The sequence below is a fragment of the Symphalangus syndactylus genome, chromosome 7 (genome assembly GCF_028878055.3).
Source record: "Symphalangus syndactylus isolate Jambi chromosome 7, NHGRI_mSymSyn1-v2.1_pri, whole genome shotgun sequence".
Lineage (NCBI taxonomy): Eukaryota > Metazoa > Chordata > Mammalia > Primates > Hylobatidae > Symphalangus > Symphalangus syndactylus.
Genome location: NC_072429.2, coordinates 123854020 through 123879698, shown reverse-complemented (window position 1 = coordinate 123879698; position 25679 = coordinate 123854020). Strand labels below are relative to the sequence as shown.

General features: G+C 38.3%; 2 protein-coding genes across 3 annotated transcripts in view; one reads left to right on the top strand and one right to left on the bottom strand.

The window, feature by feature from the left end:
* Nucleotides 1-20743, top strand: part of WASHC5 (WASH complex subunit 5) — a 95753-nt gene extending 75010 nt beyond the window's left edge. Inside the window, exon 29 of one of the 2 annotated variants that reach the window (XR_010121749.1) lies at nt 20607-20743. The gene's annotated coding sequence lies outside the window, so the exon portion shown is untranslated. Of the gene's footprint in view, nt 1-13311; nt 13598-20606 lie in introns of those variants that run through there. The other variant, XR_008659090.2, reaches the window with a different exon arrangement.
* Nucleotides 1476-25679, bottom strand: SQLE (squalene epoxidase). Its single transcript, XM_055287227.2, has 11 exons — nt 24381-25679; nt 20672-20924; nt 18402-18582; nt 16682-16778; nt 15055-15168; nt 14797-14968; nt 12507-12602; nt 5617-5759; nt 5095-5191; nt 2888-2975; nt 1476-1999 (listed from the first exon to the last, which is right to left on the bottom strand). The coding sequence occupies exons 1-11, from the start codon at nt 24669-24671 to the stop codon at nt 1807-1809; spliced, it is 1725 nt and encodes a 574-aa protein (XP_055143202.1). The 5' UTR covers nt 24672-25679; the 3' UTR covers nt 1476-1806.

Genomic DNA, 25679 nt, shown 5'->3' with positions numbered 1-25679 from the left:
CACTGCCATCCTACTGTGGTAACTTGGGTATCAACAACTTGGATGAGAGCAAGAAAGATGTTTCCACCCTAAATCTCTATGGTTATGTCCTTCTCTGGAGAGGAAGGAACAAACCAAACCAAACCCAGAAGCCAAAATCTGTTTGACAGTCATTTTGCTAGTGGTGGGGGAAGATGTATTGATTTGCAGTCAGGAGGCAAAGTTTGAGTCCTGGTTCTGCCACAAGCTACACCTTGTCCCAAGCCAGCCCATTGGCATCATCTGTAAAATTAAGACTAAAGGATTTCTCAGGTTCCTTCAGTTTTCTCATGTTATTTCTTTTGTCAGAAGGCCTCAAACTCTGATATTGAAGGGAAGAAAAGACTTTACAGGCTTTGATTATTTCACTATCATAGTAGAAAGGATTTTAAAGGAGTCTCAGTGGAGAACAAGGGTAACCTCGAATCCTGGCCATGAGGGCATCGAGGCCAGGGCAGAATTTTAAGAGAACTGTTGCTTGGTATGTAGGGAGCTTGGAAGTCTCAACCCCTGCAAAGATGGTGTGTGGGAACATCTATATGTCAAAGATACCTTGTTATTTTTCATTTGTAATCTTGTTAACAATAACCACATGAAGTGAGATCTTTGTTCTCGAAAAAGAAAGCTAACTGCTAAGAAGGCCAGATCTGGGAAAGTGAGTTTTTAACCAGAAAATAGAAGTTTAGGGTCAGTTAGATGGGAATCTTATGAAACCAAGCAAATGGGTCCACCATATGCTCTGCTAAAACAAGGCAGTGATGTTTGAAACTGATTTTGCTAGTGATTTGGCCAGTGAAGAATTCTTCTCAACTGAAAGAACTTAAAAATTGAAATTGTTACTGTAAAAGCTTTATAAGTTATTTTAGCCCTGTTAGAATCTCAAGTAGTAACTTAATTTGCCAGGTTATATTTTACTGCTCTTTCAGAAGTAACAATTTACTTTCATGGTATTTGGAGATTTACTGAACTTTTATGATACCCTTTGAACATCCATAGGCTCTTCAAATTTACTGTAGATAAACTCAGTAAATCCTAATGGATTTTAAGATATTATGCCGGGTATTACAAGTGCTTATTTGTTCAGTCACTGTTTCTTGATGTCATCCTGGGCTGCTTTATAAATGTTGTTATACAGTGGAACTTTTATAAAGCCCTTGATTGCCTTTCCTGTCAGAATCTGGTATTTTCAGAGAACTCAGCAAAGAACCTTTCGGTTCAAATCTGAGTCACAGCCCCAAAATAAAATAAAAATAAGTAATTTTTTTTAAAGAAAATAACCTTATCAAATTGCTTCACTGGATAGATGATGAGGAAATCAAGGTCAAGACATTAAGGCAACTTCCCCAGTTATTTAATAGAACAGGTTTCCCTCTGCTCTTTTCATCCCACTTTGGTTTTCTTTTTCATTATCATGAAGCTATGTAAACGAGCCCACAAGAAACAAAAAGACACGGATGTTCATTCTTCATTTTATTTGCATGTCCCAACAACTCATCTCAAATACTAAATCCAAAAGAAAAACTGTAGTTCTCCTCAGCACTAATTTATGATGACAATCATTTCTTTTAAATGTCTAACTTATTTAACCCCTTCATTTTAAATTGCAAATTAAAGCATGTATTTACATATTTATATACAAAAAACTTCAAAAACAAATTAATCCAAATCTTGGTCCAAGAGTTTCCACTTTATAAGTGGTATGGTACTATGCTATATACATCCTCTTCCAAAAGTCTCTTAGGACTTGGTAAGTTCCAAATATCATTCACAAATGGTTCCCCTTTAAGCTTAATGAACCATATACTTCATTTCTGAGTAAATTAGAGGAAATATTACAGAACACGCTTTGTACAATACAGCACCACTACTGAGAAGGGCTCGAGGTTTTGTAATCCAAGGTTCCGACTTAAAGCAAAAATACACAGCATAGATTGCAACAGCAAAGAAGTGTCCAATTAAGACTAGAGGGTTAGGAGACAATCTGTAATAGAAAAAAATACATATTGGTAAGACTCAGAAACTAAAATTTACTCCAAAGGTTCCCATTACATATAATCTACGAAGCTCAACAAACATCCTACTTTTTTTTACCCAAGCATCATAATTCTGTATCAAACATTCTACATTTTAGAGGACTTTACAAATATGTCTGCATGTTAAGTTTGATGGCAGGAGCAAACCCCCCCCCCTTTTTTTTTTTTTTTTTTTAAGAAAAAAATACTTAGACTATATCCCTTTCAGAGAAGCTAATAACTCCTGTAACTCTAGTTTACATAAGTCATATATTTGTAGCTGTTTTGTTTACTCATCCTGAGACACCACGCTGAAATACCTAGATGGCCTGGTCTGTTGGGATGTAGGGCTTTTAAAAATACCAGTATTAACATTCAGATTATAGGTTCATGAGAAATGACTCAAAAGGATCACTTTGCGAATGAGAAATAACTCGATAGATTTCACTTTGTAGACCTTCCAAGAACAGTTCCACATATGTCTGTACGCTCAAAACTAATACTGGGTTGTATAAGTCCCTGTACTTCAATGAAACTAATTCTTAAATTAAAATTTCTCAATTATTCCTGGCTCCCACAGACCAGAACATAACGGATACATCCATAGACAAAAAACAAGCTTCTATTTTAATCAAGGGTTATAGCTTCCTCTACCACCACCTTTAACTGCTGTTACCTAGAAAGAAAACAGTACTAAATATTGCGTTTCTTCATTTCTTTGGGCCACCTTCGCATTGGGATACTAATAGATAATAAAATATCAAAATGTGTAAGGAAGAAAGATTTGCAGTAATTCATCAACTGAACAGTCCTAAGAAAATTGGCAGATTTGTATCCTCTGTGCCATCACAACTTACACAGAAAGCAGCCCAACAGGACCCGCAACACATTCGCCACCAAGTTTGAAATAAAGAAAACAGGCTTTTCTTAGTTGATGCAGGGAATCTAAAACAAAATTGTAAAATAAATCAAATATGTGTACACACTTATGTAGGATGCTAATGATATATCAGAAAAAATGAGAAATAACAAACGCTACATCTTGCAGATAATTTTTAAATATCTAGTCCTAGAATTTCAACAACCAGGATTTCTTTTAAATTCCATAATCAGCATTACGGAGAGTAATATAAATATGAATAAACTTTTTTCTGTTAGTAAATAACTACTAATATTTAGTTCTTGGAAGAGTTGTTTAAAAGGTACTTCCTTGATTTTGCTGTTAATGCATTAAGTGATGCAAAATGCTTTGGAAGCTCTTTTTAACACAATTCTAGAAACCAAATTCCCAGTCTCTAAGATGTCCAACCAGTATCTCTAAGCAGTAAATTATCAAGAGAAAAGAGCTGTGAGTAGCGATAAATCATAATTCCTTATATCTATAAAGTTTTTAATACCTTTCAAAGTAACTCATAAAACCCTCACAATGTAGTGTAATCAATTGATAACCTTTTTAACCATTTAGAATCAATGTTCTGTTCAGGTATGCCCAGATTTTTCTTTACAACAGGTTTTAAAAAGTAAAGGATGCAACAGGTAAACTTTTGCTCCAATAAAGGTCTTTCCTCCTCCAATCTTGTAACTTTTAAAAAATGTTGTTTTGTTGGTAGATTTAAATTCATAATGTAAGAACTCAAGAAGTTAGAAAAGCTTAGAAAGAAGAGCTCAGAAAAACTCTAAATTTAGTTCTTTTTATTTGCCCAAAACTCTAAACTTAGTTCTTTTCTTTTTATTTGCCCAAAACTCTAAACTTAATTACTTTCATTTGCCCAACCAGCCATTTTAACCTCTATGCCAATTTAGCAAGAGAAATTTGTTTGGAAAAATCACAACCAGTGAGATTGGTGGGTTTTTTTTTTTTTTCCTTAGGAAGAGTTAATGGTTATAGAGGCTACAGAAAGCATTTTTATTGTATCATCTTTTGTAATTATAACCACAGCACTTATCACTAGGGCCTCAGCCAGATCAAACAAATAGCTATGTTGCAAATATACTAGAGTAGTGGCATTTGAGTCAGTATTTATTCTTGAAAACTGAAAAGCCTAGTTTCATTAACCTACTATTAAACTGATGTGTACACTGCTGTGGTGAGGAGGTGGCACAGTTGCCTTTTCTCCTCCATTTCTTTTAATTTTGTGTTTGTTTTAGAAGATGGAGTCTCATTCTGTTGCCCAGGCTGAGTGCAGTGGCACTTCATATAGCTCACTGTATTTAGCTCACTGTATATAGCTCACTGTAGCCTCAAACCCCTGGTCCTAAGTGATCCTCCCACCTCTGCCTCCCAAATAGCTGGGACTACAGGCACACTCCACCATGCCTTGCTAATCTTTTAATTTTTTGTAGAGATGGGGTCTTGCTTTATTGTCCAGGCTGGTGTGAAACTCCTGGCTTTAAGCGATCCTCCTGCCTTGGCCTCCTAAAGTGCTGGGATTACAGGCATGAATCATTTCGCCTGGCCTCTTTTCCTCCATTTCTAACACTGCTTCTGCTAAGTTGTGTTTTCTCTAATATATACATTGACCGTGACCTCTCTATAATATGGAAACAGAAACAAAAGCACCAAAATAGTCCAAATAGGTAAAGGATGAATGCATTGTTACTTGTGCTTTTTAACAGGGACAAGATTAACAGCTTGTATTCATTATAAAATACTACTTTAAAAAGAAATTGAAACTAGTGTTAGGAAGAAAAAGACTACACTGCCTTTTAATATATGGCCAAAAACACCTTCCATCACTATCTTTTGTGTGTGGGGACAAGCATGATCTAGTCTGCACCAAAGGAATTCAAAATAATGCATATGTTACTGAGGCATTGCTATTAATGTTGTCTAAGGAAATTCCACTGCCTTCCAAACTAAAACTACAACTATTGCTCAAAATGGAATTTTTAAAAAACCACCAACTTGGGAGTTAGCAAACTCAGGTAACATTTTTATTTCTGGACAAATCACTAACTTGTTTATTCCTTTCCTATGCTAAAAGTCTGCAATTAGGTAATACTGGTGCTCTGTCTACACTTACCATCTGTGGCAGAAAATAATTCATAAAGTGTCTACACTTACCATCTGTGGCAGAAAATAATTCATAAAGAGCCTGAGCAAGGATATTCACGACAAAGGAATGAGATGTTTTTCTTGCCCAGTAAAATGATTTTTTGGCCTAAAAAAGAAATAGCTCATTTATTATATGGTAAGGATAAAAAAGCACAAACTCATGTTTATAATCCCCTCAAACTGATACTTATCCTTCTAAGGACTATCTGCAAGTACTATTGCCTTATGTTTATCATTTACAAAACAAAAAATCACCTTCAGAGCAATGGGTTATATGACACTGAAGCTAAATTTACAACCACTATGAGCTAAGTGGCCCACAGCAATCGAGTGTTACATAATATTCAAATTTAGAAATTCTCTAAGATTCGCAGGTTGCAAGTCAGGTTCTTTAAGCCTAAGCAAGATGCCTAAGAGCTATTATAAAGCATCAGGTTCCTTAGTACAGATCTCCCCATCAGAGCCCCACTGCTCTTAACCCCCAGAAATAAATCCATTTTGAGACATTTTTGTCAAAATAATTGATCTTACCTCGAAAATAGCGGCATCATCATAAAGGTCAGGGATACCCTTTAGCAGTTTTCTCCATAGTTTTATATCTTTAAAAGCAACAGTCATTCCTCCACCAGTAAGTGGATGCCTCATATTATATGCATCTCCCAAAAGAAGAACACCTATGAAGAGAGGTAATGAAGATTTTATCTTAGAGCATCCCTTGAGACAAAACAAAGAGAAAAGGACAACTCAGTGTATAAAGATTACTGATGTAAGCTAATAATAAGAAAAATGTGAAAATACATGGAAACAAATCATTATTAAAATTTGCTGAGGCAAAAATTCAAGAGTTGTTTGAATCAATATTGGGTACCTAATAGGTGGCCAGGCACTGGGGATACAGTAATAACAAGAGTATGGCCTCTGCCCTCATGAAGCTCATATACAAACCTAATGACAAATCCAACAATGTCAATACATTTATAAGGCCTCCTTAAAATATGAAGAAAATAAAAAGAACCTACAGGTATCCAGGTATACAAAGCAAGTCCTCTGGCGATCATCCCCCTCCCACACAGGAAAGCACCTTCGTAAGAACCAAAAGTCAGCCTGGGTACCAGCTTGGCCAGTGAGACAGAGCACCAAGTGGGTTCCTGGGGTCCCTGATTCCAGGTCTTGGCACCTGGACAGCATTTTTGGATCCGTCCTGGGTGAGAGGGGAGCCCATTGTCCTGAAGGGAGAGACCCAGGTCTGGCGGCATTCACCGCCAGCTGACTGAAGAGCCCTGGAGCCTTGAGTGAACACCAGCAGCAGCCAGGCAGTACTCACTGCAGGCCTGGGGCACTGGTGGCCATGGGGAGAGGCTCCTTCTGCTTGAGGAAAGGAGAGGGAAGAGTGGGAAGGAATATATCCTGAGGTTTGGGTGCCAGCTCAGCTGCAGTAGAATAGAGCACCAAGTAGATTCCTAGGGTTCCCAACTCCAGGCCCTGGCACCCAGACAGCATTTCTGGACCAGTCCTGGGCCCCCAGGAGCTCACTGCCCTCAAGGGAAGGGCACAAGCCTGGCTGGATTTGTGCTGACTGTAGAACTCTTGAGTCTTGAGGGAACATCAGCAGTGACCAGGCAGTCATCGCTACAAGCCTTTCGCCAATACCCAGTGCTGTACTGGCTTCAGGTCTAACTCGGCACACGCCCAGTGGTGGTGGCCACAGGCATACTTGTGTCACCCGTCCCCCCCCCAGCTCCAGGCAGCTCAGCACGGAAGGACAGACTCTGTTTGTTTGGGGGAAAGTAAGGGAAGAGAACCAAGAGTTCTTTTCCTGGTAATCCAGGGAATTCTCCCAGATATTACCCAAGACCACCAAGGCGGTACCTCTACAAGTCTGCAAGGGTCACAATGTTCCCTGGGCTTGGGGTGCCCCCTAATACAGATACGGCTGCTATGACCAAAGACTTAGATCACAACACTCACTTCCCTTTGAATACTTCGAAAGCGTTCCCAAGAAGGATGAATACAAACAAGCCCAGACTCCGAAGACCACAATAAATACCTAACTCATCAATGCCCAGACATTGGCGAACATCCACAGTCATCAAAACCATCCAGGAAAACATGAACTCACTAAATTAACAATAATAAATAAGGCACCAGTGACCAATCCCAGAGTAACAGAGATGTGAGCTTTCAGAGAATTCAAAATAGCTGTTTTGGAGAAGCTCAGCAAAATTCAAGACAACACAGAGAAGGAACTCAGAATGCTATCAGATAAGTTTAACAAAATAACTGAAATAATTTAAAAGAATCAAGCAGAAATTCTGGAGATAAAAAATTCAATTACTGAAGAACATGGCAGAATCTCAACAGTAGAACTGATCAAGCAGAAGAAAGAATTAGTAAGCTTGAAAACAGACTATTTGAAAATACACAGAGGAGACAAAAGAAAAAAGAATAATCAAGAATGAGGCACACCTACAAGATCTAGAAAATAGCTTCAAAAGGGCAAATCTAAGTTCTTGGCCTTTAAAAGGAGATAGAAAGATCAGGGTAGAAAGTTTATTTGAAGAAAAATAACAGAGAACTTCCCAAATCTAGAGAAAGACATCAATATTCAAGCACAAGAAGGCTACAGAACACCAAGCAAGGATTGGTGATTGATTTAATCCAAACAAGACTAGTTCAAGCCATTTAATAATCAAACTCCCAAAGGTCAAGGATAAAGAAAAGATCCTAAAAGCAACAAGAGAAAGGAAACAACAAACAATGGAGCTCTGGTATGTCTGGCAGCAGACTTAGTGGAAATCTTACAGGCCAGGAGAGAGGGGCAAGACACACTGCAAGTGCTGAAGGAAAAGAACTTTTATCCTACAATAGTATATCCAGTGAAAACATCCTTCAAACATGAAGGAGAAATAAAGACTTTCCCAAACAAAAGCCGAGGGACTTCATCAACACCAGACTTTCCCACAAGAAATGCCGAAGTGAGTTCTTCAATCTAAAAGGAAAGGACATTAACGAGCAGTATGCAATTACATGAAGGTACAAAACTCACAAAAGTTAAAAAGCAAGGAGGATAAAGTGTAGAGTTTTTATTAGTTTTCTCTGCTTGTCTGTGTCATCAGTTTAAAATAATGGGTTATAAGATATGATCTGCAAGTTTCATGGTAATTTCAAATCAAAAGCCTACAAGAGGTAGGCAAAAAAATTAAAAGCAAGAAATTAAAACATACTACCAGAGAAAATTACCTTCACAAAAAGGAAACAGGAAGGAAGAAAAGACAGCAAAACAATCAGAAAACAAATAACAAAATGGCAATAGTACGAACTTACCAATAATAACATTCAATGTAGATGGACTAAACTCCACTCAAAAGGCATAAAGTGGCTGAATGGATTTAAAAAAAGAACCAACGATCTGTTGCCTAAAATAAACACACTTCACCTATAAAGACACACAGAGACTGAAAATGAAGAGATGGGAAAAGATATTCCAGGCAAATGGAAAACAAAAAAGAGCAGTAGTGATATTTACATCAGTAAAATAGGTTTCAAGACAAAAACTATAAAAAGAGGCAAAGAAGGTCATTATATAATGATAAAGGAGTCAATTCAGCAAGAGGATGTAACAATTATATATGCACCCAATACCGGAGCACTCAGATATATAAAGGAAATATTATTAGAGCTAAGGAGATAGACCCCAACACAATCATGGCTGGAGACTTCAACACCCCACCTTCAGCAATGATAGATCATCCAGACAGATAAACAACAAAGAAACATCAGACTTCATCTGGACTACAGGCCAAACAGACCTAACAAATTTCACAGAACATTTCATCCAACAACTGCAGAATACACATTCTTCTCCTCCTCAGCAAATGGATCATTCTCAAGGATAGATCACGGGTAGGCCACAAAACAAGGCTTAAAAAATTCAAAAAACAATTGAAATCATATCAAGTATCTTCTCTAACCACAATGGAATAAAACTAGAAATCAGTACTATGAGGAACTTTGGAGACTATACAAACACATGGAAATTAAACCATATGCTCTTGAATGACCAGTGGGTCAATGAAGAAATTAAGAAGTAAATATAAAAATTTGATAGAAATAAAAATGCAAAGACAATATATAAAACCTGTGAGACACAGCAAAAGCCATACTTAAAGGGAAAGTTTTTAGCAGTAAGTGCCTACATCAAAAAAGCAGGGAAACATCAAATAAACAACCTAACAGTGCATCTCAACCAGAAAAGCAAGAGCAAACCAAACCCCAAATTAGTAGAAAATAATAAAGATCAGAGCCAAAATAAATGAAATGAAAAAAATACAAAAGATAACAAAATGAAAAGTTGGTTCTTTGAAAAGATAAAATCAGCAAACCTTTAAGACAAACTAAGAAAAAAGAAAGAGAACCCAATTAACTCCTTTTCCTGTTCCTATGTCAGCAAATGGCTGGCAAAACTATCTAAGCCAGAAACCTAGAATTTACATCAAGAGATTTCACTCTCTTATTACAATATCCAAATCATCACGTTTTGTACATTCTACATCCTAGTCCTAGATATTACCCAAATTTATTCATTATCTTTCATTTTACAACCCTAGTTCTGGCCTTTTATCATCACTGACAGAATAATTAATCTTAGTATATGTTTTACTGGACTTTCCTCCAAACCATCCTCCACAAAAATGTCAGAGTATATTCCTGAAATAAAAGTCTAATCACGCCACTGCCTCTTTAAGACAATTCCATTTACAAACGTATCAAAAAAGGTAAAAGACTTAAGAATAAATTTAACAAAAGAAATGCAAAACTTAACTTACACTCTGAAAATTACAAAATATTGTTGAAAGAAACCCTTACCTTTCAGTCAAGGGAATTTTGACCACAATGGCAAGAAAATTCACTGGGGAACAAGTAGTCTTTTCAACAAATGATACTGGGACGACTGAATATCCACACACAAACAAATCAAGCTGGACCACTTCCTCTCAACACAAAATTCAACTCAAAATAGATCAAAGACCTAAATTTAAGAGGTAAAACTATAAAACTCTTAGAAGAAAATACAGGAGTAACGGGCCAGGCATGGTGGCTCGCGCCTGTAATCCCAGGACTTTGGGAGGCTGAGGTGGGTGGATCACTTGAGGTCAGGAGTTTGAGACCAGCCTGACCAACATGGTGAAACCCCGTCTCTACTAAAAATACAAAAATTAGCTGGGCATGGTGGCGAGCACCTATAATCACAGCTACTCGGGAGGCTGAGGCAGGAGAATTGCTTGAACCTGGGAGGCGGAGGTTGCAGTGAGCCAAGATCGCACCATCACACTCCAGCCTGGGCGACAAGAGCGAAACTCCATCTCAAAAAAAAAAAAAAAGAAAAAGAAAATATAGGAGTAAATCTTTTTGACCTTAGATTGGACAAAGCCTTCCTAAATATGACATCGAAAGCCCAAGCAACAAAAGAAAAAATAAACATGAAAATTTAAACCATTTGTACTTCAATGGAAACCATCAAGAAGAAAGGAAAGAAAACCCACAGAATGAGAAAAATTTTGCAAATCACATATCTAATAAGGGACTTGTATGTAAAATATATAAAGGACTCTTGAAACTCAACAATAAATAAATTTTAAATCTGCCCAATTAAAAAAATATGCAAAGTCTAAATATACATTTCTCCAAACAACAAATGGCCTATATGCATATGAAAAGATGTTCAGGCCGAGCGCGGTGGCTCACGCTTGTAATCCCAGCACTTTGGGAGGCCGAGGAGGGCGGATCATGAGGTCAGGAGATCGAGACCACGGTGAAACCCCATCTCTACTAAAAAATACAAAAAAATTAGCCGGGCATGGTGGCGGGCGCCTGTAGTCCCAGCTACTCGGAGAGGCTGAGGCAGGAGAATGGGGTGAAGCCGGGAGGCGGAGCTTGCAGTGAGCCAAGATTGCGCCACTGCACTCCAGCCTGGGCGACAGAGCGAGACTCCGTCTCAAAAAAAAAAAAGAAAAGAAAAGAAAAGATGTTCAACATCATTATCTATGAGAGAAATGCAAATCAAAAGCACAATGATAAAAGGCCTAGTTCACACCTACTAGGATGGCTATGCACACAATGATAATACAGGTGTTCACTGACAAGGATATGGAGAAATTAGAACTCACACACTGCTGAAAGGAAATGTAACTGGGACAGCTATTTTGGAAAACAAGTCTAGCAGCACCTCAAAAAGTTAAACATGAACTACTATGTAATCCAGGAATACCACTCTTGGGTATATACCCAAGAAAAATGAAAATATATGTCCACACAAAAACTCGCACATAGATGTTCATAGCAGCATTGCTTGTAATAACCAAAAGCAGAAACAACCCAAATATCTATCAATTGATGAATGGCTAAACAAAATGTAATATAGCCACACAATGGAAGATTATTTGGCCATAAAAACAAATGAAGAACTGAAACATGCTACAACATGAATGAACCTCAAAAACATTGTGCTAAACGAAAAGCCAGTTCCAAAGGGCTTTACTATACAATGCCTTTAGGAAACATCCCAAATAGGCAAATCTAGACACAGAAAGTAAATTAGGGGTAGCCTAGGGCTGAGTGTTGGGAGGAAATGGGGAGTGAATACCAATGGGTACGGGGTTTCTTTGGGCAAGATAAAAATGTTCTAAATTTGATTGTGGTAGTGATGCACACACTGTGAATATACTAAAAAAATCACTGTACTGTACACTTTAAATGGGCAAACTGATTTGTGAATTACATATCAATAAAGTTAGTAACAAGAAAACACTTCAAATGACTTTCCATTGTCTGTAAGATTAAATGTTAATGGTCTGTTTACCACTCTGACACCCACCCTATGCTCCTGCCATAGGAAACTGCTTGAGTTCCTTGAAAGTGCCACCATTTCTCATCCCTTGGCAATGTTATTCCATCTACCTAGAAGTTCATCTTACTGTCCACCTCATGAACTCCCACTCATCCTCCAGGTCCAAGGTCCTTTGTTTCCACTGTTTCCTGAACAACATCCTCCCTAACTACCCCTCCCATTTCACAAGCTTCCCTCCCTGCTCTGCACACTCCTTGACACTGAATCTGTGGGTTTTATTACAAAATTTATCAAGAGTGTTGTAAAATTATCTGTCTACATTCCTAAGTAGAAAATTGCCTTCTCTAGGTCAAGGTCAGTTTTTTACCTGTTGTTTCCCTGACTAGCACAGTACTTCTATACACTCAATGTTAATAACTAAATAGATCATAAAACTAATTTTGGTATTAATAATGCACTAATCCACAGTAACAAACTATCTGTCCCAGATGTTATTCGTAACAGTATAAATTTAATCATGTATTTGTCATTTGGAATATTGATTCCTTTATAAAATAAGCCCAAAAAATAATACCTCGTTTCTTCACTGATGAAGGAGGAAGGAAGCTTGCTGGCATGGACCTCAGACGAGAATTGTCAGTGGCTTCTAAGAATGGTTCTTTCAGGTGATCTGCAATAAATCCCACCCACCCAAAGAAATGGGTTATAACACTTTAATTTCAAAGTATCACATATTTTCTTATCAAGTATAAACAAACACCTACTATACATCTGTTATGGTTGTTACATATATCCCTTGTGATAAATCAAGAACTAATTATTTCATTAATAAAATTATTGAGCACTTAGCTATTAATGCTAAGGAACGACTAAGGAATCTAAGAGAACATTAATATAAACATACATACAACTGAATGAAAAAACAATGAGGCAAATTCAGATGAAATGAAACAGGGAGAAAACCACCTACCTTTCTTCCAAATGTTAACAGACTACTGTCATATTTAATATTTAATGTATTATAATCAATATATTCTTGTAATCAGATGAAATACACTACCAATTCACAAACAGCAGGAGGGTATGTACACTAGAAAAAGAATTTGAGGCCAGCCCTACCTCTCTGAGCTTCAATTTCTTCATCTATAAAAATGAAATGGTTGGATCAGCTCATCTCTGAGATACTTCCAAGCAAGCTTTAAATTTCTGTGCTACTTACATAGAAAATGAACTGTCATACAATTCCCAGTGTGATCTGGGAATAGAGGAGCAGAAGAAGCCTCTGTTAAAAATTATTCCATTCATATTAAGGAGTAGAATCTTGGTAATCTAACTAATATTAATATAAACCTACCAATGGTTTCTCTCCATAATTTCAGGGCAGTCTACTCCAATTAACCTCTGGATTGGAAAAAAGAAAAAAAACGAAAAACCACCACATTTACAATAAAAGAAAAATAAATGCTAAAAATATCAGGTAATGGATGACCCTTTTCATAAATATTAGTAATTTCCCCATCTTAAAGCTTCAAAAGTGGCTTAACTAAATGAAAATTTATTGAAATGTTTCCATGTACATGTTGAAAATGACATTATTTAAAATCTAAGTTTGCCCACTTCATTTCACTTCATTTCTGTTAATAATTTGTTACTAAAGTGGTTTCACTTAGTTTAAAAAATAACGTGAAAAAAAGTGGAATATTTAAACAGAATGTACTCATACCAAAAAGTTTCCTATTACTCTAATCATATCATAATTGACAATCAGGGTTTCCCTTCAATTTTATCAAAATTCTTAAATTTTTTTTACCTTTCTTTCCTATATCATCGCATTCTCAAAAAAAGATCCTAAAAACTGTACCATGAAAACTTTAGATTTGTGAAAAAGTAATTTTTATTAATGTTTTCACAAAGCTATCTAAATCTCATGAAGCCTTTATATTCAACTCAAAACTAACATGATCCTGAAGATCCCTTACAATTCTCACATTCTGCGGACAGGACATGCCTATTCAAACAGGCACATATGAGCTAGACAGACCTGATATCAACCCTGGTGGTTCTGCCACTACTAATAGTTTATACTTGCAGGAGCTAACTAATCTCTCTGAACCTTAGTTCTCCCATCTGTAAAATGAGAATAATGATAATGCCTACCTCACAGAGTGGTTACATAGATTAAATGAAATTATGTTTGCTAAACACTTTATAGTAAGCATTCAGGAAATGGTAGCTATCATTACTACAAAAACCAAGCACAAAAATATTTAGGTGTAAGAGATATTTAAAGAATTCAGAGACAGATTCCTGTCCAGAGACTACCTTTAAAAATACCATATATGCCAATAAAAACAATTTTTCTAAAAATTATGCTATTATGTGACAAAAACAAATCAAAACTTTTTTTTTTTTTGAGACGGAGTTTCGCTCTTGTTGCCCAGGCTGGAGTGCAATGGCGCGATCTCGGCTCACCGCAACCTCTGCCGCCCAGGTTCAAGTGATTCTTCTGCCTCAGCCTCCTGAGTAGCTGGGATTACAGGCATGTGCCACCACACCTGGCTAATTTTGTATTTTTAGTAGAGATGGGGTTTCTCCATGTTGGTCAGGCTGGTCTTGAACTCCCAACCTCAGGTGATCTGCCCACCTCAGCCTCCCAAAGTGCTGGGATTACAGGCATGAGCCACTGTGCCCAGCCCGAAACTTTTTTTTTTAATTTGGGAGTTTGTTTTGCTTTTTTTATGTGCTAGTTTAAATAGTTCAGTTCCAGACTATCTGGTTGACTGGATGAATGTTTCACCTGCCATCCTTATCTCTGGCCTATTTTAGACACAGCTTTTGTAAGAACTGAAGATGCTATTTCTTACCAGGTATTTGTGGGTAAATTTTTTCAACCATGTATTCTCTTAAATTCCTTGGCATTTCTCCTCTAACATCAACAAGTACTCGAGTTTCACTGGATGAAATCTGGTAGATGAGAACTGGACTCGGGTTAGCTAAAATAAGTTCAGCATGATTTGCTTTAAACTGTGGTGCATTCTAAAAAAATAAAAAGAAAATGTTTTAATAATTTTCAAATTTCAAGTTTCTTTTATTGAAATTACAATAACACACTCCTACAGTACCTTCATAAGAAAGCCAACAAAATGAGATGATACAGAAACTTTATTGGAGACCAGGCTTTTCCTGAACTTGGAGAAAAGCCCATCTGCAACAACAGTCAATGGAGCATGGAGTTCCTATAACAGAAATGAAGACTACTCAGTTTAGTAGTTAGAAACACACAGTAAAAAAAAGCCATTCTTAAAAAATGTGCGTGAAGAGATTTAGATATATTATCAGATAGCATTATAGAGAGTAGTTGAAGATAATACTATTGAAGAAACTGTTATGTGGGCTTCAGATAACGCATGAGCAGTGTTTAGACACTTCCTCTGAGTCCCTGAGGATCATCTCCCTTTGTAGCCCTCCCATGCAAACCATCTGGGATTACTCTCCACTTTGACAGACAATGGGGGAAACAACTACAAGGCAGGCATGTAACACAGAGCAGTGACTCTCATTACAAATTCCAGGGACTAGCCAGATTCTTTCATTCTAAAATTTTCTGACTTCATATAGTGCTTTTAGTCAGCAGCTAGGGCTTAGAAGAATTTTTGTACAAATGACTACATGTATTTATAATACTACAATATGAGCAGAGAGAACATTCCAGTCACCTTCATTAGAGTACAATTTCTAAGCGGTAGTAACCCTATGGGGAGCAGTCCAGAATTACATGTTTTTTACTATGATAAATTTTTTTTTAAAAAAGGAAAAATTGGCCGGGCATGGTGGCTCACGCCTGTAATCCCAGCACTTTGGGAGGCTGAGGTGGGCAGATCACCTGAGGTTGGAAGTTCAAGAGCAGCCTGACCAACATGGAGAAACCTCGTCTCTACTAAAAATACAAAATTAGGCGGATACAGTGAAGCATGTCTGTAATCCCAGCTACTCAGGAGGCTGAGGCAGGAGAATCGCTTGAACCCGGGAGGTGGAGGTTGCAGTGAGCCGAGATCGCGCCATTGCACTCCAGCCTGGGCAACAAGAGTGAAACTCCATCTCAAAAAATAAAATAAAAATAAAAATAAATGAAATGAAATAAAATATAAAATAAAAAATAAAATAAAAGGATAAATTGTTTTTAAAAAGATTCTCTTACTGTTGCCTGAGTTAAATTGCTCATTTTACCTGAATCATTTATTTTGTTGAATCTTGCCTTCTTTCCCCTGCTAGTTCCCCTCTGCTTCTCTGCTGATGTATATTACTCAGTTTCAAAAACTATTCATATTAGTTCGGTTTAAAAAGTTTTTGCATAGCATTCTGAGGTCCTCTAAAGAACAATGTGTTGCAATCTGAAACCCATCCTGTTGCATAGGGCTTAGAAAGAACTCAGTCCATCTGATAAATAACACAGGCTGAGTATCTCTAATCCAAAAATCTGAAATTGAAAACTTTTTGAGCAGCAATGTGACAAAGAAAATACTCATTGGATCATTTCAAATTTCAGATTTTCAGATTAGAGATGCTCAACTGTTAAGTATAATGCAAACATCTGAAAAAAATCAAAAATTTGAAACACTTCTGATCCCTAGCATTTCAGATAAGAGATACTCAACATGTAAACTGGTAAGCCTACTTTTTTAAAGGGGTAAGTGAAAAGGCAGGAAAAACAACATCTCTTAGGAAGAGGTGACATTTGGCATTTCTCACCTTGATATCTCCAGTCTCTTTATCCTTGTACTGAACTCCCATCACAATATCATCTTCCTCTAATAACTGTAACACAACACCTTCAATAAACTTTGCACTAAAGAATAAAAAAAAAATACATTTCTAAAGCAGCACACTTCAGCAATTTAAATTAAATATAAATTCCTTATCTCCAGTATATCCATATAAACTGGACATGCATGTGTGTGCAAACACGTGTCCAATGTGTGGTTTTTATTTTCTAATTTATCAACATTTAATACATATTACTAATATAATGATTTTAAAAATATCTTAAAAAGTAACATTGGATTTTTATCTTAATTTGTTAAAAAATAAAATATAGGCAGAGAAACTTTACATACCCTCATACCTTCATACACAGAGGGGAAAACAAGAATTGGAATGCATCCTGCAAACTGTTAAGAGTAATTATTTCTGGCCGGGCGTGGTGGCTCACACCTGTAATCCCAGCACTTTGGGAGGCCAAGGTGGGCGGATCACAAGGTCAGGAGATCAAGGCCATCCTGGCCAACATGGTGAAACTCCATCTCTACTAAAAATACAAAAATTAGCCAGGCGTGGTGACATGTGCCTGTAATCCCAGCTACTCGGGAGGCTGAGGCAGGAGAATTGCTTGAACCCGGGAGGCAGAGGTTGCAGTGAGCCGAGATTGCAACACTACACTCCAGCCTGGGTGACAGAGCAAGACTCAGTCTCAAAAAAAAAAAAACAGTAATTATTTCTAGACAGAAAGATCACAGGTAATTTTTATAATCTTTATATTTGGGAGTATTTTTCCATTTTCCTTTTTTTTTTTGAGACAGAGTCTTGCTCTGTCACCCAGGCTGGAGTGCAGTGGTGCTATCTCGGCTCACTGCAACCTCCACCTCCTGGGTTCAAGCAATTCTCCTGCCTCAGCCTCCCAAGTAGCTGGGACTGCAGGTGCGTGCTACCACGCCTGGCTAATTTTTTTTATTTTTAGTAGAGATGGGGTTTCACCATATTGGCCAGGCTGGTCTCGAACTCCTGACCTCGTGATCTGCCCGCCTCAGCCTCCCAAAGTGCTGGGATTATAGGCATGAGCCACCGCGCCTGGCTGATTTTTCCATTTTCATACAGTGAACATACTCTTCTTCCATGGATATCAAGTCTTTTTAGTCCGAAGGATAAGTCCACTGACTTCTTCACTTGCTTTGTCAATACTTTAGTCTGTGTCAGTCACATGAGGGTTCTCATGCTTAAAACTTCTTCAGTTAGTGTTTTAAAGGTTATTGGTAAATATAAGTTAATAAACAAGAAGCCAGTCCTAACAGACTGGGTCTTTAGTGAGAATGAAACAGGGGTTTCTCCTTGCAGTTTTGTATCCTGTCTTCTAATAGAAAGTATCATAACCACAAACCCAAACTCCAAAATGTGCACAAATGGACTTACGCCTTAGTTACAAATATATCCTCTAAATTCCAATCACATAAAAATTATGTAATTTTCATTTAGTCAAAGGAGAACTCTTCATAGTTGCACGTCAAAGGAAAATTCTCTATATGATATTCTTAACAAAAGCACTGACTAACACTCTTCTGACAGTTTATTTTAATATACCTATGTTCTAGACTATGCCCCAAAAATTCATTAAAATCTATAAAATCTTATTTGTACAAAGGTCAAATTTAAATGTATTGATTCTTTAGTAATTATATATTTGAAACTGTGGTCTTACTTGGGCTCTGCCATAGCTGCCTTCCGGAGACTCATGATGAATCTTCCGTGATGGAAAGCTCTTCCACTCTGCACTTGATTGTTTTCTGACAGGGGGTAAGGAATCTGAACCTCTGATTTGGCTTCCTGATCATGAATCATGTAACCATTTACAACCTGGGCATCAAGGCCTTCCACTGTATCTGCAAAGCAATCGAGTTCAAAACAATCAATTCTGTTAACACACCCAGCATTAAACTAAGAACCAAAGAGGACACACACACATCAAAAATGAGTCTCTGCCTTCAAATCTGGAGAACTGAACAAAACTAATGTAACTATTTCAGAAACCATGATGCTTCTGGAAGTCAATGAGAGTCTTAGCAAATCTGTAATATCATTTAAAGATAACAACATAACTATTTCAGGTCTGTAATTCCACTTCACTTCAGAAAGAAAATGCAACATGAAATAAACCATAATCCTCTCCTGAGTAAACCCGTTCTGCCATAAAGACATAGGAACACATTCAGTCCTTCTTAACACTTCTTTCAATGTATCAATATGTAGATCTGTCACCAAAAAGAAATAAAAAGAAAATAAAACCAGTATGGAAACTCAAAAAAAAAAAAACCCCAATTTATATATAATGACTGAATATATGAAAAAGTAGATTTTCCAAACCAAATGGAGAGGGTAGAGTTATCCCCCAACTGTTGATGATTACATACTATCCATCAAAATTGACTCAGGACAAACTGCAAAGAACTTTTTAGTACATCAAATAAATGGCAGCAAACAAAACACTGAATTCATCAGAATCATGTAAAAATTGCTTTCTTAAATCTAAAGCAGCAAAAGCAGTTGAAAAAGAAAAAACTTTCAATAGAAAATATAACATTTTTAAAGTGCCAACTGAAAATTAGAAAGTTAAAAAATTAATTTTAAAAATAAAAACTAAAACAATACTTTGGGAAAGACATGAAATAGAACAAAAGATTAATACATGTATATATAATAAAATTTACTCATTAAAAACCACTGGAAAAATATTAAGATGCCAATAGTAATGGAGAAAAACATGTATGGATGATTCATATAAAGCAATATAGAAACAGTGAACAAATCAGAAAAAATGTTCAAACGATAAAAAAATTAAGTAAAAATTGAAACAATAGGACACCATCAAAATCACTGATGACATTATGATAAAACTGATAAATTCATATATTACTGGTGATACTATGAACTAATATTATATTTTAGAAAATATAAAAATAATTATCAAGAACCATGAAGAAATTAGCATCCTTCGATGTAATAATCTTACTCTTGGAAATCCATGTAAGAAATTCATCCTAAAGATATAATATTTAATAATCTTTAAAGTTACATGCAAGAATAGGTTCACTATAGGGTTACCTAAAAAAGGATAACTGAAAATAACCTAAACATTCATCTAAGTTTGAAAAGTCAAGTACATTATGAAGTCAACTGAAAAACAACTATGCTTGGGCTTAAAATGATAATGATAAACAATGGTTAACAGTATTCGAAATATGTTTCTGTCAAGTGAAGAAGTGGACTCTAGTATATATATTAGTGACATAAAATGTTCAAATATGGTATTGACTGGATGTCTGTGTCCTCCCAAAATTCCTAAGCTAAAACTCTAATCCCCAATGTGATGATATTTGGAGATGGAGCCTTTAGGAGGTGATTAGGCCATGAGGGTAGACTCTCATGATAGGATTAGTGCCCTTGGAAAAAAAGACAGGGGAGGGCTTGCTTCTTTGTCTCTCTCCCACCTTCCCCACCCCACCCCACCCCACCACCCCATCCCCACACAAAGTAGACAGTGCATAAATATTTCCTAAATGAATAGCCAGTGCTTAAAAAGCACTGGTTGAATGGATGAATGGTGCTTAAATAAAAGATTCTACGTAATAATACCGTAACAAGTATACAGCATACCCTCTACAAATGACAGTTCCCTTTGCCTTTCACAAAATTTAATGCCCTCATTCTAGGATTTTCCAGTCCTTAATTTTGACCATTACAATCTTTTGGTCATTTTATTATATCTCATTAAGTCTAATTTACATCTAATCTACTATTAAATGCTTATTTTATCCTTTGCTCTCATTTTCATGCAAATTTGTTGGTAAATGAGTATAGAAAATTTTATAAATGAAAGTAAAATGGAATACCTTCTTACTGGTCATAGGATGGTCTAAATGAAGAGTGCTTGTTTATACCATGTAACTCTCCTGAAAATCAATATGAACCTACCTCCAAGACCAAGGTCTTTGAGAACATGATAACCACCCGGCTGCAGGAATTCTCCAACTATTCTGTCAGGCTCTTTTAAGTCTCTCTCGATGACTGTCACCTTTCTTCCATCTCTGGAAAGCACGGCTGCCAAAGCAGAGCCAAGCACGCCAGCTCCCACAATGATAACTTCCGGGTCATTCTGAGAAGATGTTGATGTACAGGCAGCTGCTCCTATTAAGCTTGTTTCTGAAATATTGGTTCCTTTTCTGCGCTGTTTAAAAAAAAGAAAGGTAAACTATGTATCTAAATTTGTTAGATTCAAATCATGCTACTGCTATGTGGACACACTGGACTTTTGCATCCTAGGCTAAAGCTAGATACTAAATATTATCAAACCAAACAAACTGTTACATTTTAAAATCTAGATAATATATAAAAATCAATGATATCAAAATATTCATTAAAGTGTGTCATATTATCCCAATAAAATTAAATATTTACTGTTTTCTAAACGTGATATTTGGAAAATGTTATACAGACATATTTAGAAATCCACACTGGGCCGAACATAATAAATGCTCGTAAGGGGCTTCAAAGACGACTTACAGGGCAAACTGTACCATTAATAACTAAATTCTTCAAATATATCCTGAGAATTGACAAGATGCAAATCACTTACAACTTCTGATTTGACTTCATGTTACAAACTATTCAACACCTTTTAGACATTTTCTTTTTTTTGTTTTTTTGTTTGTTTGTTTATTTGAGACTGAGTTTCGCTCTTGTTGCCCAGGCTGGAGTGCAATGGCGCAATCTCGGATCACTGCAACCTCCGCCTCCTGGATTCAAGCGATTCTCCTGCCTCAGCCTCCCGAGTAGCTGGGATTATAGGCATGTGCAACCATGGCCAGCTAATTTTTAGTAGAGACTGGGTTTCTCCATGTTGGTCAGGCTGGTCTTGAACTCCTGACCTCAGGAGATCCGCCTGCCTCAGCCTCCCAAAGTGCTGGGATTACAGGCGTGAGCCACCGTGCGCGGCCTTAGATATTTTCATTATTCACCTTTATTTTCTCTTTCTGGATTTTCATTTGAAAAATCTATCTTAATATCACTTTTATATGACAAAAGGATTGTCAAATCCTGCCTACCAATCTATTAATTGAAGATTATCTAAACCAAATTACAAGAGAACAAATAACTCATGCTGACCCTTAGATTTGACTTGTTTACAATTTTGGTCCTTAACATATAAGCACGTATTTAATTTATCCCTTTTTCCCCATCCTGATACTCTAAGAGATCCTAGTCAAACATTTGGTCCCCAAAAAAGGAACAAGGAAAAACATTAAACCTATCACTGGCCGAACTGACAGCAAAACTTTTAACTTTGATCATAAAAAGATGCAAACTCTTGTTTTGAGAGATTTATAACCACTAAGAACAATAGTGCACACTGGCTTTTTAAAATGAACAATTCAATTTTGTAGTATTTCTTCTTGGTAGGTGGATTCACACATTTGCATACATTTCAGATACAGAATTGCAAGGAACCACCTTCCTTAAGTTCTCTGACCTTAATGATTAAGGTAAGACTAAATGCCATTTGAAGGGGTTTTTAAAAAATAATCGAGCAAAAAGGAAGATGAAGCCTAAAATCCTTTAGAACTTTACTCTGTGATTCTAATATCCACCCAGCATTCTTTTACCTCTATACTGGACTGGGAATTTGTCTATTCCTTTTTTTTAAATTTCTCTTAGAAAAATACTTTTCTGTCCTTTACTATGGGAAGATGTCAATATTCTACTCTTCCCATTAGTATGTCTTAATGGCCAGAACTGACTATATTTAAATTACTGTAGGGGGCAAGACAAGCCCCTTTTGTCATCTTAACCAAAAATGTGCTTCTTCATAAGTTTTTCCTGTTTTATACACACACACACACACACACACACACACACCCCGACACATACACCCTGAGAGGAGAGCTCTGGAGGAAAACAGGCCTTGCAGAGCCTGATCAGTAGAGTAAGCACTAATGGGAACTTAGTACTCAATAGATCACAATCTAACAACTCCCTGGTTCACAAAAAAATAAAGAGAAAGCCTGGGGCGTTCACCAAATAGAACCAATATTGATTGCTGGTAACCCAATTTTCCTACTCCAAAATTTCTCTACACAGCATGAAAACAGGAACAGCATTCCAGCCACCTGAACTAGAGCTCAGTGACCTTAAGGGAAATTATTTCAGACCACAATACGGAGTTCAAATTAAACATTAAGGATTCTCGCTCCCTCCTTTCCCATTCCTCAAACCCATGCACCATGTCACTGAACTCAGCGCTACTCATAAGGCTCATCCTAAGAGATGTATATTACCTCTAGGCTAATATTAACAGCTACTATTATCAGGCGGTTATAGACTAGGTATTAACTACCAGCAAGGGTGGTGCCATTCCCGTCTAATGGGAAAGGTAACAGATTCTCACAGAAATTAAGCAATTTGCCAAAGATCTCACATTCAGAAATGGTGGCGCAAAAATTTAAAAAGCAAGTGTGGGTTTACTGCTATAGTCTCTTGCCTGACAGCCCTGCTGCCATTCTTGTACGCCTACAACCCATTCTCCATACAGCAACTGCAATGTTCTTTTTAAAAGGTAAAAGTCAGGCCGGGCGCAGTGGCTCACGTCTGTAATCTCAGCACTTTGGGAGGCTGAGGCGGGCGGATCACTTAAGGTCAGGAGTTCGAGACCAGCCTAGCCAACATGGTGAAACCTGTCTCCACAAAAATACAAAAAATAAAATTAGCCAGGAGTGGTGGCGTGCACCTGTAATCCCAGCTACTTGGGAGGCTGAGGCACGAGAATCCCTTGAACCAGGGAGGCGGAGGTTATAGTGAGCCGAGATCACGCCACTGCATTCCAGCCTGGGTGACAGAGCGAGACTTTGTCTCAAAAAAACAAAAATTTTTTAAAAAGTAAACATCAAATAAAGTTACTCTCATACTTAAAATCCTCCAGTGCTCTTGGGAGAACTCTTGGGAAAAAGCCCAAACACTCATTGCCAACATGCCCTAAATGATCTGGCCTAAACTCTTCCCCCTCATCTTCCCCCACTGGCCGCCTCTGCTCCCTTTGCAGGAATCCCAACTACACCCTTATTTGAAGACCTGGCCTTTATGTTAGGACATTACTACAAGCATTTACTCAATGTTCCAATATTCGGGGGAGGAGGACTTTGAGCCCAACGCCTCAAAATGTTGAGAATTCTCCTTCTGCCTGCTTTTCAAACTGTTCTGTCACTTTCCCCAGTCAGCTGTCACTTCTTACAAGCAGTGGACTTACCCGCAGCACGTTTCTTTCTTCCTCAGGCACAAATCCAATCCTTACCCAAGAATTTTTTAAAAACTTTTTCATCATGAAAAGTGGTTGTTCTTCTCCTTCAAAATGAAATTCTAACATTTCGTTCCATCTTTCGTAATCAAATATCCAACCTCCATCTGAGGCTCAACCAATGCTAAATGAAACAAATGTTTTCACTCATTCTTAAGAAGGTCAAAGATGTAACCAAGGCATAGCAAAGAGTTTAAAATAAAAAATAACATGAGAATTTATACAAGCATCTAACCTGCCGCCTTTTGCAATTCAAATAAAACTTACATTTGAGTGAACCCAATCCTACTCCTAAATAAGACACTCATTCATCTGCCCGCTTTGAAATCAACCTACCCTCCTGGCCTCGAGCTGCTCCTTATTTTCTGATTCAGGGGGGGACTTGGCCCAGAAGAAGCCAATGAAAGGCAGGCCTGAGAGAATATCCGAGAAGAGGGCGAACTGGGAGCCGCTCTGCTGGCGCCCGAGGAGACCTCCGTTTCGGTGGCGACAGCGGTAGGAGAGCACCAGGCCCAGCGAGAGGAACACCAGCACGCACAACAGGACCTCCCTGTTGGCCAAAGTGATGAAGTCCCCGAACTTCTTATAAAAATAGGTGAAAGTGGCAATGCCCAGAAAAGTCCACATGGTTCCAAGGCTTCTTTGATGGCACCGGTCAAGGCGGAGATTCTCTGCTCGGGTGGGTTTAAGGTTCTCCCCAAAATGCGGTACCAAGAGGAGCACGGGGAGCCGGCCAGACTCCAGTAAACAGTGTCCCAGGACGAGAAGTCCGATCAGACCAGTTTTTAAAAATCATATAAAGTTAGTGTAAAAGTATGTGAAGCCAAGTTGTACAGGACGTAGAAAGCAGTATTTAAAAATCGCCTGCTGCAACAGCTCCCGAGCAGACTTGCTCCTCCTCGCCCAGGCAATCCAGATATGCCCTTTTTTTCTTTTTTGATGGTGTTCCCTGAGCGGTTGCTGCGGGTGATGGATACTCTTCTGATACTGGCTCTTCGTGCTATAATTTCTTTTCTCACCAAGAGCAGGTGCCCTTTCAGAAGGGAATGAGAGTGGAGCGAGGATCACAAAGACACCTCGGCACTGGGGGAAACGTGGCCTCGCCTCTGGCGACAGCGATGGCGAGCAGCGGCCGGAAGGCACGGGGACTGCGGGCCGGCGCGGGCTCAGAGGCTTCTTTTTCCGCGGACGGAGACACTGTACAGCCCAACCTCGAAAAAACGCCGACGCCGACGCCTTCTCCAACAAAAGATGGCCTCGGACTCAAGAGTGCGGCTCCAGGGCAGTGCAGCCCCAACCTCGCGACTGAGAGGCCTCCCGCTTCGCTGGCCCCCTAGACGCGCCCACCGCGACTGCGCTTCCCCACCTATGAAAGGAGGTTTCCAGGGTACCTCCCTCAGACGGCGGCGGCGGCTCCCGACGGCCTCCTCACCAGCATCCCTCGCAGGCGGTGGCTCTCCCCAGCGCTGCGCGGCCCCAGTAACCAGAGTAACCGTCGCGCGCCCCCGCTCGCCGCCGGGCCCCACGCGTCTTAGGCGCCTGGGCGGACTCGGCCCAGACGAGGTACCAGAGGCGGGGCTCAGGGGCGAGTCCGCCCGTCCCGCGCGCCCCGCGTGCTGGCCCCGCCCCCCACCC

Excerpts from the sequence above, each read along its gene's own strand:
- SQLE (XM_055287227.2), bottom strand. The coding sequence starts at position 24,671 with ATGTGGACTTTTCTGGGCATTGCCACTTTCACCTATTTTTATAAGAAG. Across the intron at positions 18,583-20,671 it reads CAAAGACCTTGGTCTTGGAG|ATACAGTGGAAGGCCTTGAT; the intron begins GTAGGTTCATAT and ends ATTGCTTTGCAG. Across the intron at positions 2,000-2,887 it reads CCTGTTGGGCTGCTTTCTGT|ATTGTCTCCTAACCCTCTAG; the intron begins GTAAGTTGTGAT and ends TTTCTATTACAG.